At 39.7% G+C, this 15920-nt stretch overlaps 1 protein-coding gene across 1 annotated transcript; it reads left to right on the top strand.

The window, feature by feature from the left end:
* The first annotated feature begins 5403 nt into the window (after positions 1-5403).
* LOC125626275 (gastrokine-1) lies at positions 5404-14180 on the top strand. The gene is made up of 6 exons (XM_075123380.1): positions 5404-5421; positions 7810-7863; positions 9702-9839; positions 10081-10191; positions 12633-12774; positions 13943-14180. Exons 1-6 carry the CDS (start codon positions 5404-5406, stop codon positions 14041-14043), a joined length of 564 nt encoding a protein of 187 aa, XP_074979481.1. The 3' UTR covers positions 14044-14180.
* Positions 14181-15920: the final 1740 nt, after the last annotated feature.

Below are 15920 nucleotides of genomic sequence, written 5' to 3'. Positions count from 1 at the left end.
ATGATGCTCACTCCTTTTCCTTATTTCCACATTAAATGAAAGTAAAAATAATTAAATGTCATTAAATTAAACTAAATGTCATTAAAATTTTTCATGTAAGCAAATGTTGCAGTTGCCCCAGGGATGGGTGGTGGTTTGTGTAATGACGAAGGGAAGCAGGCTTCCACAAGACAAATCCCCCCATCAAGATGTGACCAATGTTATGAAAAAGTTTGGTGAAACTCTGCTCTAACTCCTACTACCAAAGGATCGATTGGTTGTGAAAATGTAGGCAGTCTAGCCTATTTGCTAGTACTATCTTTTCCACTAGGTTCTAAGGAATGGTGCCTTAGATTTCCCATTCAAGATCATCTCAGGTCATTGCAGAAAGAAAATGCATGAAACTTTGAGGATGGTTGTAAAGGAAGCTGTTCATTGCAAATAGCTTATAGAGGATACCCACCTGCTTGTCTCTCCCTACCCACATAGAAGGTGTTCAGCTACCTGCATGAGATTTCAGTGTTATAGTGTCATATTTATTAATTAACACAATAGCTAGAAGAACCATAGATAAGTGCTTTAAAGCAAGCAAGCTCATTGCCTACTATTGTCGCTAATGAGCCAAGTTATAATGAAGAAAGATACTGGGAGAGTTCAACTTAAGTTTATTTGTATATAACTTGGCAGTGCTATGTTTTTCAAATAAAACATGAGCAAATTTTTTTGCTTTTGCAGACTGATTTTTACTTGCTAAGCAATAGCAGAAGTGTGGAGAATTTAATGGAAACATTGTCATAAATGTGTTACATTGATTCACATATTAGCAGAGAATGACTCATAAAGAAAGATCCATATTTTGATTTAATAAGGATGGTAATCTCATAAACAATATGGCAAAGCAGATTCGTGAAAGAAGAAAAATAAAACTTGACACATGGCCCTCTACTTACATTACTTGCAAAGACTGGATTCATAAAGATACCCAGAAAGACAAGAAGCAGAATCTGTAATACAGTATGGAAAACATTAAGGGAGATTTCTATACACTCTGCAGGTCCTTTTTAATTGCCAAATGCAACTAAAATCACATGGTAATAAGCAGCTCCCCAGTCTTTCTGATTTTCCACAAACTCACGTAAGTTATTGAGTGGGAATTTATCATTCATTTATTTTATCTTTATATATTATATTTTATATATAGTTTATATTATATTTATATCTTTATATATTGCTCTTTTGCAGGTCAACATCCATATCTCTGAATTGACCAGCAAATGGGCATCGGGCCAATATGAGTAAGGACACAACTAGAAATATCACTAATAGCCAGTCAGATAATAATCCCAGACAGCAAAATGTCAACTCTGGGATACTGTTGGCTTCCCTGGTTAAATGAGTATCCCTTAGCTATCTATGAAAGAGGTATAGTATCTACCTCACAGAGTAATCAGAAAAGAAGAGCAAGATGATGGCAACACACTATCAATACTGGGCCCTTAGACTGAGGTGTCTGCCTTTCTCAGAGAGTGTGGAAGCTTGGATGCCGGGACATTTTGATCAATAGGTGGGACCCACGTCCCTCTCTACAGTGTCAGGTTTTCCCTCCATTTTCTCTCCAAGCTCATGTCCCCCGTTGGTTCAATAGGAATTTCTCTGTTTTGCTCAGTCTCCAGAAAGGGTTCATCTCTCACTCCTCAGTGTCAGATTTTCCCTCCATTTTCTTGCCCTAGGTCAGACTCTCTATTGGATCAATGAGAGTTTCTATTATTTCTGTCAGCCACTTGGTGAGGTTCGTGTCGTGCTCCGCAGTCTCAGGTTTTCCCTCCATTTTTCCACTCTAGCTCACATTCTGTGTGGTTTAATAGGAATTTCTGTGGTATGCTCAGTCACTGGGTGGGGGTGAGGCTCCTCGCTTCCCTCGTGCTGCACAAGAGCAGTTTCCCCTCCATTTTCCTGCCATGGCTCAAAGACTCTTGATTTGTTCAAAAGAGGCTTTGTTTTCCTCTCAGGGCATGGGTTGGGATTCTTCTTCCCTTTCTTCTTCCCCTCAGTGTTTTCCCGCCATTTTTCTGTCACAGCTCAGGCGCTCCATTGGGTAATAGAATCTTCTGCTTGTCTCTCCGGCTACCGGGTGGGGTTCATGTCTTCCCTTTCCCACTTCTCAGTCACTTTACAGGCTGCTTTCTAACTACCTTTGCACTATAATTCATACAAGTATCAGAGTAGCAGCCGTGTTGTCTGTATCTGTAAAAACAAAAGAAGTACTTGTGGCACCTTAGAGACTAACAAATTTATTAGAGCATAAGCGTTCGTGAGCTACAGCTCACTTCATCGGATGCATACAGTGGAAAATATAGTGGGGAGATTTTATATACACAGAGAACATGAAACAATGGGTGTTAAAGTGATAATGCCATGTGCCAGCAATGCCCCTCTGCCATGTACATTGGCCAAACCCGACAGTCTCTACGTAAAAGAATAAATGGACGCAAATCAGACGTCAAGAATTATAACATTCAGAAACCAGTCGGAGAACACTTCAATCTCTTTGGTCACTCGATTACAGACCGAAAAGTGGCAATTCTTCAACAAAATAACTTCAAAAACAGACTCCAATGAGAGACTGCTGAATTGGAATTAATTTGCAAACTGAATACAATTAACTTAGGCTTGAATAAAGACTGGGAGTGGATGTGTCATTACACAAAGTAAAACTATTTCCCCTTGTTTATTTCCCCTCCTACTGTTCTTGTAAAGTGCTGGAAATGGCCCACCTTGATTATCACTACAAAAGGTTCCCCCCTCCCCCACACCGCTTTCCTGCTGGTAATAGCTCACCTTTCCTGATCACTCTCGTTACAGTCTGTATGGTAACACCCATTGTTTCATGTTCTCTGTGTATATAAAATCTCCACACTATATTTTCCACTGTATGCATCCGATGAAGTGAGCTGTAGCTCACGAAAGCTTATGCTCTTATAAATTTGTTAGTCTCTAAGGTGCCACAAGTCCTCCTTTTCTTCACACAAATATGTACATCCTTCCTAGCACAAATACCATTGCTACTTTGGGGAATACAGTCCCCATTTATTGTATGCACAATTCATCCCAAAAGCACCAATGGGAGATTTTCAATGAGGGAAAGCCACGTAAACCTCTTTTGATTGTGTAGCTGAATACTTGCTATGTTCACTAAAGCTGGGTAAACGGTTAAATACCAAAGGCCATAAAATTGCCTTCAGTCGATGTCAAATGCTTCCACTAGTGTCAATTCTTGTGTAGAATGAAAGCAGCATAAACTAAAGATGGTAGGTTTGAATATCACTGAGCAAATCTGAACTTTCAGCTGATTATTTGCATTTCTCTTTTTGCATCGGCTGCTCCTGGTCAAGGTCAGGGGATAGCAAACTTCTCCATTCTATGGTTGCAAGATCTGTAACTACTCTTCTACTGTGTTATAGTGCTCAAAGTCAGACAGGTAATATCACTGCAGAGAAGAGAGAAGAAGAGAATGGAGCTTGACTAAGGTGTTGGAATGGAAAAAAATGTTCTGTAAATGCTTTGTAAAAATAGAAAAATAGTTGCAGGAAATTGCCTCTCTCCTAGCTACTTTCAGGGGTCCAATTCCTGCTGTAGCTTATACCAGTGCAACTGCAATGACTTCAGTATCATTGCAGACAATGGATTTAACACAGATTACATTAATGTAACCAAGGGCAGAATATTTCAGAGTTGTAGCCGTGTTACTCTGTACAGCAAAAACAATGAGGAGTACTTGTGGCACCTTAGAGACTAACAAATTTATTTGGGCATAAGCTTTCGTGGGCTAAAATCCACTTCATCAGATGCATGGAGTGGAAAATACAGTAGAAAGATATATATACATAGTACATGAAAAGATGGGCATTGCCTCACCAATTCTAGAGAGACAATTCAATTAAAGTGGGCTATTATCAACAGGAGAAAAAATCACGTTTGTAGTGGTAATCAGGGTGGCCCATTTTAAACAGTTGACAAGAAGGTGTGAGTAACAGTAGGGGGAAAATTAGCAAGGGGAAATTAGTTTTTAGTCCCAGCACCCGATGTCAATCATTTAAATAAAAGAGATGTGGATTTTTGAAAAAGATAAATTTATAAAATTGTAGTAAGAGGTTTTTTTTAATCTGCAAAATTCTTTCATTTCAACCATGCAGAAGCAGGTTAATAACACCTGAAAAACCAGATCAAACAAACTCAGATGAAAAAAACATTGATTCAGAAATCTCCCCATGTGAATCATAGAATCATAGAATATCAGGGTTGGAAGGGACCTCAGGAGGTCATCTAGTCCAACCCCCTGCTCAAAGCAGGACCAATCCCCAATACAACATTTCTTGAGATGCTTTTGATGAATATTGACTTCACCCACAAGAGATAAGAGGGATCGGGCAATAGAGCTCTAAGCCACCGCCTAAAATACTAACAAAATGTGCCACGGTGACCTTTGCATTCAGTTATTACACCTCTGCTGAACTCTCCACCTAAAGCAAATAACGTGTAGCAGACAAACTGTGTTTCTCAGTTCAGTACTTGGGGACAAATTCTCTGGTAGGCTCAGAGGAATTGAAGTGCAACACAGTGGGAGATGGGGGGCCCAAAGGATCAGGTTGCGAATCCCCAATGCTGGGGCCAGTTCTATACTGCTTTCCAGCTCACTGCCCTAAAATATTTGGCACCTATCCTACCATCTGCCAACTGTGTATTGCTGAAGTGCAGGAGTTCTGTAGCCATGTTCTCTCTGGCCATGTCATGTTCCTTCTGCCAGGGCCAGTGTGGGGATGAGTAACAGAGCTGGGTGGGGGTGGGGGGGGAATGTTGGGGTTTTTTCCTCCCACACCCAGAAATTTTGACTTTTAGACAAAAATTTAAATCAGAAATATTATGATTTGGAAATACAGCCATAGTGCTTCATGCTCCCATTCTCCTTTATGAGGTAGGCTCCCTTTCCCCATGATGGACCACAGGCAACTAGGAATAGAGAGGTTATGTATTATCTCTGTATTTGGCACTGGTGTGACTGCTATTCAGAGTCGTCCCTAGGGTATGGCAAATCAGGGTGATCGCCCCGGGCCCTATGCTTTGGGGGATCATAGTGATTGGCCGTTGCAGTTGGTCCCAGAAGTGATGGGTTGGTCCTGGAAATGACAGATTTGTCACTTCTGCCCCGGGCCCCGCACCCGCTAGGGACGGTCCTGCTGCTACTAGAATACTGTGTCCAGTTCTGGTGTTCAAATCAAGGATTTTGAGAAATTGGAGTGGATTCAGAGAAGAGCCATAAGAATTAAAAGATTGAAGAACATACCTTATAGAGAAAGACTCAGGGAGCTCAATCTGTTTAGCTCATCACAGAGAGGGCTGACTTGATCACAATCTCTAAATACCTACATGGGGACCAGAAATTTGGTAATAGAAGGCTTTTCAATTGAGCTAACAAAGGTTTAACAAGATCCAACAGCTGGAAGTTAAAGCAAGACAGGTTTAGACTAGAAATAAGGTGTACATTTTTAACAGAGAGGGTAATTCACCATTGGAGCAACTTACCCAGGGCTTTCATGAATTCTCCATCAATCTTTTAAAATCATGATTGGATGTTTTTTCTAAAAGATATTCTCTGGTTCAAACAGGAATTAATCCAGGGAATTCCTATTGCCTATGTTATATAAGAGGCGATATTAGATGATCACAACAGTCCCTTCTAGCTTTATAATCTATGAATCTATTCTTATCCAGGTCCATTTGCCTGCCCCTAGGTGCCTTCTGCACACCATAAGAGAACTTTTCTGGCAAAGCATTAAAGCCCATGCTATAGGGAACAACCCTGCATTGGTCATGGGATGGGACATGGTGCTGCAGAGTATTTTCCATCTCTGATTTCTGTGAATCTAATTAGCTTCCAAAGCTTGTCACAGTCTCCAGAGGCCCAGCCATGCAAGGCTGACAGATAGACGATAATGAGCAACCAACAGTCTAAAGGGGATTGGAGAGTCACATTTCTAAGAGGCACATGTTGTCTGTGGCAGTTGAAATAATTATGGTTGTTGAAGCATTCTTAGTCACTGCACCACAGGGATTAGCTGCATCCCGTTGCTTTGTTCGGTTCCTTGACACCCTTCTCATAAAAACCAGTAAATGTTTAAATTAATGTTCTGCAGAAAATTAGAGGATTTGGAGACTGGGGCGGGGCTGGGAGGAGGAGCCAAATCTGGTGGATCTGCCATGGCTCTGACCCTTGGTAGGACTGCCAGTTCCTGGGCAGTAGTAACCGGGGATACTCCTGGGCCACATTTCACCCCAGGATCCTGGCCTTGGGGGCTAAGAAAAGATAACAAGGTCTTAGGACATATTATTTTTTCTGCATTGTCCCTGTTCCACCTATTCCTGCACCCAGCATGCCTTGGACCTGCTATTTCCCTCAGTGCAGACCCCGAACACATGGAGATCGCCCTTCACAGTGCCAGAGGAGCCGACACATAGCCATAAAGGCAGCTAACTCTCCCTTTTCATGTGGAGTGGGCTAAGCCCATAGAGCTTCCTGGCACAAAGAGATGCTATCATACTTTATGAAATACGATGAGTTATAAAAGAGAAAAATGTTTGCTGGGCTGAGGCATTTGGCATGCAGGCACTATTTTGCACCAGGAATCTTGTTTGACTTTAGGGATTGAAAGGCTGATCTTGATTAAGTATAATTGACCCTTATCTGCTGCAGGTGACTGACTCTATCAGGCCAGTTTCAAACCCCTTTGTTTGCATAGTAATTGCACCAGGAGATAATGCTCCATGTCACATATCAATGGCTACATGCTAGTATGATACGTTTACTTTCCACACCTAATTTTGGGAACCCCCAGTGTATATAAAGTGGAAGGGTTTGTATCACTTCCTCAAGCAGATCTTTCACCTCCTCCACTGTAAAAATGAAGCTCTCCGTGAGTATATTTACCATTTGCTTCCTACAAAATAATATAGCATTAACACTCTCGTTGGTCCAAAAAGGGTAGTTTTTACACACGCAGAAATACCAGACATTTCAATGGGAGCTGCATTGGTGCAAGGTTTGTGGGGACACTAGTGATTTCACTGCAACAGGAAATGCAATTTATCAGACCACATTAAGCTGAATACGATTTAGATGCAAATTGTATTGTATGCAGAGGGCGTGGGGCATGGTCCAGTGCCGATTGATGTCAATGGAGTTATACCATCAGAAAACTGGTGTAACACAAAAAGAAAAGGAGTACTTGTGGCACCTTAGAGACTAACAAATTTATTGGAGCATAAGCTTTCGTAAATATACTCACTAGCTGTAGCTCACGAAAGCTTATGCTCCAATAAATTTGTTAGTCTCTAAGGTGCCACAAGTACTCCTTTTCTTTTTGCAAATACAGACTAACACGGCTGCTACTCTGAAACCTGGTGTAACACAGTGATGGATCAAGCCCACTTTCTGTAACTTTTAAATAGTATGAGCATAATCCTGCTCTCCTTAGTCAAGCAAAAAAGTCTTTTCAAAGCAAATATGATAAGTGAAGTCTGAAGAATCTGGCCCTTTAAAGAATCTTAAATAGCTGATATGTAAAAAATTAAAGCAATGGATCTGAATCTGATCTCACACTAGTGTCAACAAAGGCATAAATCCCCTGAAGTAATATGCATCCAGTGTGAAAGCAAAATCAGTTCAGATACTTTACTTTACATCAATTTGAAGGAAAGGTGTATGTCAAGGTTCTTCTTACTATATTTTTAGCCATATCAGCCTTTATACTGATATGCTTTCAATGTTTATTTCAGATTGTGATTGCCAGTCTTCTTGGAGTCTTCCTAACTCCATCTCTTGCTACTGATGTGAGTATAATGATCAAATAGGTTCATAATACACCTCCTGTCAATTTGTTTAATTTATGCTTCATGAATTTTCACATTACTGAAAGATGTTTCTGAAGAAAAATCTAAAATGTCCTTAGCACATAAAGTTGCAATATCACAAGACTGGGTTTGTGCTCTAAAGAAAATAATTATTCAGCTAACCTACTCAGAGAATGATTTTGCAATTAACATTACTGCATGTCAGACCAAACATGAAAGGAAAAATTGTGTAATATCTATTGCAATGCATCAATATTGTTCTGCCATTGTCAAAATGTTGTGATTATTGGTGGAGTTCCTAGTGGGAAAATGAATATTTGTTCTATCAGTGGATAAAATTCCATTGAGATACCACTGTATATATTATGAGCTTGATTCTCATTTATATTTACTCCTCGTTATGCTGCTCTGGTAGTGTAAACAGTGCTTGCAAAGGGCATATATATAATTTACACCCAATTTAAGGTCCTTTCATACTGCCGGACTGGTGCAAAAAGGCCTTAGCATAAATGAGAATCAGACCTTAGGACACTACTGTGTATGTTAAGAATGCTGGAAATTTGATCACAAAGATACGTCAATATTTAGGAATGGTTCTGACTGCCCCATAACAATAGGTTAGAACAATGGCAAATGTATGTAACCCAATGGTAACCTCACAAGAGTTTTTTGTCCATTGCAGAAACTTAATTCATTATGCTACAAATGTGATTGAAAACAACAAACCCACCTCCAAACAGGCTTTTAAGCATGATTGTCCTGATTCATGACTGGGGCTTGTAGATGCTACAATAATTCAGACAAACAGATCATTTTTATTACTGGACAGTCCCTACATAAAAGGATATATGGACACAAATCAGATATTAGGAATGACAATGTACAAAAACCTGTAGGGGAACACTTCAATCTCCCTGGACACACAATAGCAGATTTAAAGGCAGCCATCCTGCAGCAAAAAAAGTCAGGACCAGACTTCAAAGAGAAACTGCTGAGCTTCAGTTCATTTGCAAATTTGACACCACCCGCTCAGGATTAAACACAGACTGTGACTGGCTCGCCAACTACAAAAGCAGTTTCTCCTCCCTTGGTGTTCACACTTCAACTGCTAGAAGAGGGCCTCATCCTCCCTGATTGAACTAACCTCATTATCCCTAGCTTGATTCTTGCTTGCATATTTATACCTGCCTCTGGAAATTTCCACTACATGCATCTGAAGAAGTGGGTATTCACCCAGGAAAGCTTATACTCCAATACATCTGTTAGTCTATAAGGTGCCACAGGACTCTTTGCCGCTTTTACAGATCCAGACTAACACGGCTACCACTCTGATACATTTTTATTATTATTATTACTATTGGTGGTGATGATGATGATGATTGAGTTCTTTCCCTGTTGAGTACCGTCAGTAGGATCTGGAAAAGTGCGGGTCTGTCCTGCATAGACAGATGACCCCTTACTTCCATGCAGGAAGGGAAAATCTGTTAGGGATGATCTGTGATGGAATGATCTGGCTATCTTTTAACTGAAGCCAATTGGACAAGTTCTGACTGAGTTCTCACTCAGGCAAAACTCCACCTCTAGATTTGTATCAATAGCATTTTGCCGAAGAAGGGCTGCATAAATTAGAATAAGAGATTTCAGGGTTTGGCATGAAATCTTTAGTCGCCTCAGTGGGGTGGGAGGCTCATTCCATTACATCACTATAACATAATTTTAAGAGCAATGATTTTCCAAAGCACTTGTGATTATGAGAGAGTTGACGAGAAAAACCCGAAAAACCGAAATGTTTGTCACCTTTTGTTTTTAAATCCAAGAATGTGAATGAAAACAACCAGGGAAATGATGGTGGAAATTCACGCCAGACTGTGAGCATCAACAACAATAAGCACGTGGCCAACATTGACACAAACAATGGCTGGAACTCATGGAACTCCGTCTGGGACTATGGCAATGTAAGTGGCAAACATGCATTTTTGGGAAACGTATGGAGTCACTGACTGGAGTAGTGCCTAAATGATTAGTCATAATGCATGCAGATTACGAATAATTTATCAAAATTGGTCTAAATGTTGGGGAGGGAAATCTGTATTAAATGTTAGTTAGCTTCAAAAATTAAACAAACCTGATTTGCGTCTCATTTACTGGGGAGCTGCTCAAACAAAACGTCTAGCTCTTTGTAATTTTATTTTACAGGGTTTCATGGCAACCAGGGTATTTTCCAAGAAATCTTGCATCGTTGCTAAAATGAACAAAGATGTCATGCCTGATATTGTAGTCATTCCCAGGCTGATTAGCGAAAGGAAGGTAAGATGGTAGGGAATGCTGGAAGTGATGGGGGGAAGTGAGGTTGCTTTTTTCTAAGGGCTTGTCTACACCCCCACACATGCTCTCATTCACAGCTAAAGTGGCTTTAGTTCACTGTAGTTTAATCCTCCACAAACTTGGGCCACTTTCTGAGACTGTCCACATGGGGGGGGGGGGTGTTAACACACTTTAATTTATGCACATTAACTTCACACCTTTAATTAATTCATCTTAACTTTCCTGAGTGTCCCCAGGTAAACAAGTCCTAGTAGTATAAAGCTAATTGTGGAAATGAATCATCTTCAGATGCTGGAGGTAGAGCTGTTGTAGGTAGGAAAATGTTCATCAGAATAGTTTTCTGTCAGAAATTCCCGTTTAGATGAAACTGAAAATTTTTGCAATATCATATTGATTTTGACAAAATTTTATTCAGAAAAAATATGAAAAAACTTTAGAAGAGTCCTGTTTTGACATTTTTGGAACAAATTTTTTTTGCAGTTTTATATATGTGTGTGTGGGGTGTGTGTGTGTGTATATATATATATGTATATATACACACACACACACACACACACACATACATATATATATATATAATGTATGTATATAATGCTTTCATTTTGATCCTGCTGATTTTATATGTATATATATATATATATAAAACCAGCAGGATCAGAATGAAAATGAAACATTTTGAATGTATTGAAATGAAACAATACAGTTGAAACAATTTTTTTTCAGAATTTCATTTCATGAAAAAATTCAAAATTTTGGCTTTTCCTCCCAATTAGGATGAACAAAAAATAAAAATTTCAAAATTTTTCACATCAGATAAAATCCATGTTCTGACCAGCTGAAATTGGAGGGGAACAAATGATCCAGCTCTGGAAGAAAAGTCTCTGGCCAAACGAGCCGGCCAGTTTTTCAAAGGAACTCAAGGACATATATTCAGTGGCTCAGAACACACAATTGAGGCTAGATTTTCGAAAGAGCTCAGCCCCTTGTTACAATTCCACCATAAAACTAGAGGGATATTTCTCAGTCCTCCCTGCTAAATATGACATAACTCGGGGGCTCATCGAAATATTCCTGAAGAACATACTTTCTCACTCTGGAGAAGACCAGATTGCACCGAGTTAGGGACAGATTTGAGGTGTTTTTAAAACTCCTTATTGGAAGATACCCCATTATAGTCCATCTTAGCCTTCAGCATTGCTTCAAATAACTCAAGCTGAACAATAGAGCTGTCTGGGAATTTTTCAGCAGAATGATTTTCTAATGGAAAATGCAGTTGCTGAAAAATTGAAATTTTCTATGGGAAATTTTGTTTTTTATTAATTTATTTTTATTGGGAAAATAGAAACTAAATATTTTGTTTTGGGTCAGTTTAACCCAAAATGCTTCATTTTGAGTCAGTTCAATTTTAAACTTCATTTCCTATTGTGGCACAATGCTTCATGGGAGTTGTACTTTAGGCCTCCATTCTCTCCAATGGTGCAACAGAGTTTTTCTTCTGACTGAGTGCCATTACATGTCATTGGAGTCACATCATTGCAGGTGCATCATGGGACATGTACTCAAGTCAGGGAGCCTGCCCACAGAGGAGAACAGGGACATCAGGCAACCTGATCTACAGCTCCCTTGAGGCAATGAGCCAGTACAGTTTAAAAAGACAGCAGTTTGGGTCAGTTCAGCAAACTGAAGCAAAACAATTTGATTCAAAAATATCAAAATGTTCCTTTTTGATCAAAAATGCAAAATGAAATTTTACATTTCAAAAAAAAATTCTGGAATTTTATATTCCTTGAACAATTTCAGTATTTCAACCTTTTATTCTAATTCACAATGAAAACAAATGTTGAAACATCAGACTTTCCTGAGGGATGGAAATTCTAATTTTCACTTAGTTCTACCAAACAATGTGCCATACTATCAATATATTCATTACAGTTCTCAAGAACAGGTTGTAAACATTTCCAGCAAATGTGTTTAATATACATGTTCCTGCCTTCTCATTTGTTATGGTTATGGGAAAATAAATTAATAGATTCCCAGCCCCTCACTTCTCCTATCTTCAATCCCATGTATATCTAGGGTATAGGATTGAGCATAGGATTAAGGGAATATTTTAGAGAGAGGGCCCAGGTAAATTATAGACAGCCTTTCTCTTTTCCCCAGTCAACTTTATGGAGTTTCCAGTGCTCTTCTCTTAATGCATGGTTGCGTCTTCAGTCCTCACCTCCACCTTGTGCCCCGGTGTGAGATCTGAACTGAGGAGCTCATTCCCTACTTGCTTCTGGTCTGTAGGGCACAATTCAGCCTGGCACACACTGTGCACTGTGTCAGAAATGTCAGCTACAGGAACACAAACTGTCATAAATGATTCTAGTCATCAGTTTTATTGAATGACAGTGTTCTGAGTTTGCTTTCCGGATGTTTAGAAGGCTGGAGCTCAAGGGCCTCGTCCGAAGGAACTGAGATTCGTTGTCTCAAAGACCAGAGTCCTTGATCTGACCCATTTTGGAAAGAACATTGAAGCTTTGTGCAGAGGACTTCCTACCTATGTGGCTCATGAGGCTGAGAGTGAGTGCAAGTTAAAGTAACTATTCATAGCGAACTGAGTTGCATTTTCTGCATGGAATGAATGTTACTGTCCTAAGTAGAGATGGACCAGAACCAAGAACTTGGTGTGCTTTAGAAGGGTATTAGACTCTGGATCTGAATTTTTTTGCCCTCAGTCTATACTCTATAATGGTAAAAGCTCGGATTCCAACACTCCCAAACGTTGAGTTGTTCAAAGTCTGGTACAGAATTTTGTACCTTGGATCTATCGCTAAGATACGGAAGAGAGACAATGTGGTTTAGTGGAATAACCTTGGTGCTGGGATTCAGGAACTACTAGCTTCTAACCCATTAACTGCTGCTGACTTGCTGTGTGGTCATGGAAGAACTGCTGCGGGCTCAAGCCTACAGTGGGACTTCTCATGTGCCTAAAATTAAACATGTGCTGAAGCACTTTGCTGGATCAGGCCACATTTCTGAACACCTTGCAGGTTCTTGTTGGGAATAACAGCTATTACTTAGCTACCACATATGATTGTTGAGGGGATTAATTAGCTAGCGTTCATTGAAGAATACTAATTAGCTCAAATTTCTGGTCAGTCATTTTTGAGGCAAAAATCCAATTGGCTTTGTTGATTGTATTTTTATACTTTTATTTATATTTTGTATATTATTTATTTCAAAAACTTTTATATTAACAAGATTCCTTGACCAGAGTAATAGAAATATATACTTGTATAACAATTGTTGTTGAACTGTTACCAAAAATAGTAGAGGTCACAAACCATGCAGAGATAAATCATTCACTGTCTGATGCGGATGCTATGTCTTGTCCTACTTGATCGCATTAAAATGTTCTTTGTTCTGCAGGAAAGGAGTATTTTCCTTGTTACAGGAACTCGGTGTTATTCAAGGAATTAATCCTGTAGAACAGTGGGAATTTTCTGGGTCTGACTCTCCATTGCCTTAGACTTTAGGCAGTTATTGACGTTTGTGTAATGTGGGCATAACATGTTCCCACTCTGATTGGGTAGCATTTTACACCTACTTTGTGATCACTTTGTGCAGGTGTTAGTGGCTATACGAGGTGCAGGGTTCTGTGTGTCTTGAAGTGTAGTGAATGCACAGATCTCCTAACATCCACATCAGGCATCACCTGACAATACCTTTTCTTTTTCTTTTCATTAAGGAATGAAAGAAGCAAACTTCTTCTACTCAGGAAGCTGTTTTCACACTAGCATCCTGTGGATTATTAATATTGGCTTCTGTGGTGACGTGTCATTCAAATAGTAAAATCTTCACTGCTTGGAACTGGTCTGACAAGGTGCCCACTGATTAGATAAAACCAGGTCTGTCGTTATTCTTCCTGTAACATGCCATTTTCTAGATTTTTGTCTTTGTCTTCCCTTTATGCTTCATGTGTAGAAAACCCAAGGCTATTACAATGTCTGTCAATTAAATACATTTAGCACTGGAATCAGCTGTGCCTTGTTTCTCATCTTTTATATCCTTAATCATATAAGTCAGGATGTGATCTCACAAGTAAGGAAAGGCTGGACCAGGTCAATATGTGGGTGGGAGATATTCAAAGAAAACCCAACAAGTTGCAGGAAATGAGGTTACCGATGCAGTAGGTGATGCACACCTTTGGGTCAGGACTGAACTAAATCTCAAGCATGGCATAAGGGAACGCTCTGTCCTTCCCCCTAGGGGTACAACCATATCCCCGTGCAAGAGGACAGACATGGGATCTCACTCCTCCTTCCTCCCCTGCATGGACATCCAAGGCTGGACTACAAACTGTCTCTAGAGAGGCTTTGATGAACTAGGTGAATTACAAAATTTGGAGGAAGTTGGGGTTTTTTAGGCTTCTCTAGTTAAAGGGCTGTTGTGGATAATTAAAGTCTTGAGCAGTGGAATTATTTTTAGTTGAAGCACATCATTTATCCTGCCCAAGCTTTAAAAATGTATCAGAAATATTAAGGAACTTCATTTCTTGCCCAGGATTAGAATATCATTATTTCGCATGATGAATGTGATCTTGCTTATTCAGGCTAATGTAATGCGTTGTACCTGAGACAGAGAAGAACTGTGGACAGCCAGTTTAAAGCTGACAGAGAAGAGAATAATTTCCACTGAAAACTGAAAGAGGGGAAGCCGAGTCAGAGGCATGGAAATAACTGGTTTAGTGGCCCAGCAGATGGATCAGTAGTTGTCAAGGTAGTCACTCAAATGGCTATGTGCACCTACTCAACCGTTTCTTTTCAGAAAGTAACCCTGATATTGAATAAACCATGTTCTTGATATAGGCTTATTTCTTATTTAGCTTATTTTTTCTGTTTAATTTGGCATCACAAAGTGTAGATGCGATGTGACAAATTTTAAAAAATCAGGCCATGCAAGGAATGGTTGCACTTTGCTGCTTGTAACAGCCTTGACACATACATGAGAGACAAGGTGGGTGGGATAATCACTATTATTGGACCAATTTCTGCTGGAGAAAGAGACCAGCCTTCAAGCTATACTGAGCTCTTAAATACCGACACGCCCCATCGACATCCATAGTTCTTGAGACAAGCTTTATACAATGATTCATACAGAACATGTATGTAAAGGGCGTGTATGTGGAAGGAGGTTAGGGTACATGAAAGAATGGCTCTTTGATTCCAATAAGGAGAGTGGATGTCCTGAGGGCAGAATTAAGGTGTACAGAAAGCAAAGCCAAGATTGGCATGGAGGCTGTAAATGAAAAATTCCTGATTTGGGGCTTGAGGGGGGTTTTGGGGGAAGGGGCTTATAATTACATTTTTCATATAAATTTAAAGCCCATGAAAGGGTCCAGATTGACAGTCCAAAAGAGTGAACTTTTCTATCCACATGATACAGCACAGATTCCTAGCACATACTTGTAGTGTATGATTCATAGATCATAAAGCTTGCCTTATGAACTCATGAACTTTATAATCTATGAAGCAATGAATTGCAGGAGAAAACAGTGAGCCACAGACAATTCCTCCATTCCCAGCACATTTTAAGATTTTTACTAATCCCTTTGGGTTTTATTCTTCCACCAGTTTGAAAGCAGACTGAGTTTGCTTGGTTACACCAGCCTGCATTTCAAGAAAAGTGTCTAAATGACAACAAATTAACTCTAGTGGGAGACGGAC

This window comes from Caretta caretta, chromosome 26 (assembly GCF_965140235.1).
Source record: "Caretta caretta isolate rCarCar2 chromosome 26, rCarCar1.hap1, whole genome shotgun sequence".
In the NCBI taxonomy this organism is placed as follows: Eukaryota; Metazoa; Chordata; order Testudines; family Cheloniidae; genus Caretta; species Caretta caretta.
Note: the sequence above shows the minus strand (reverse complement) of the source record. Positions and strands in the feature narration are given on the sequence as shown.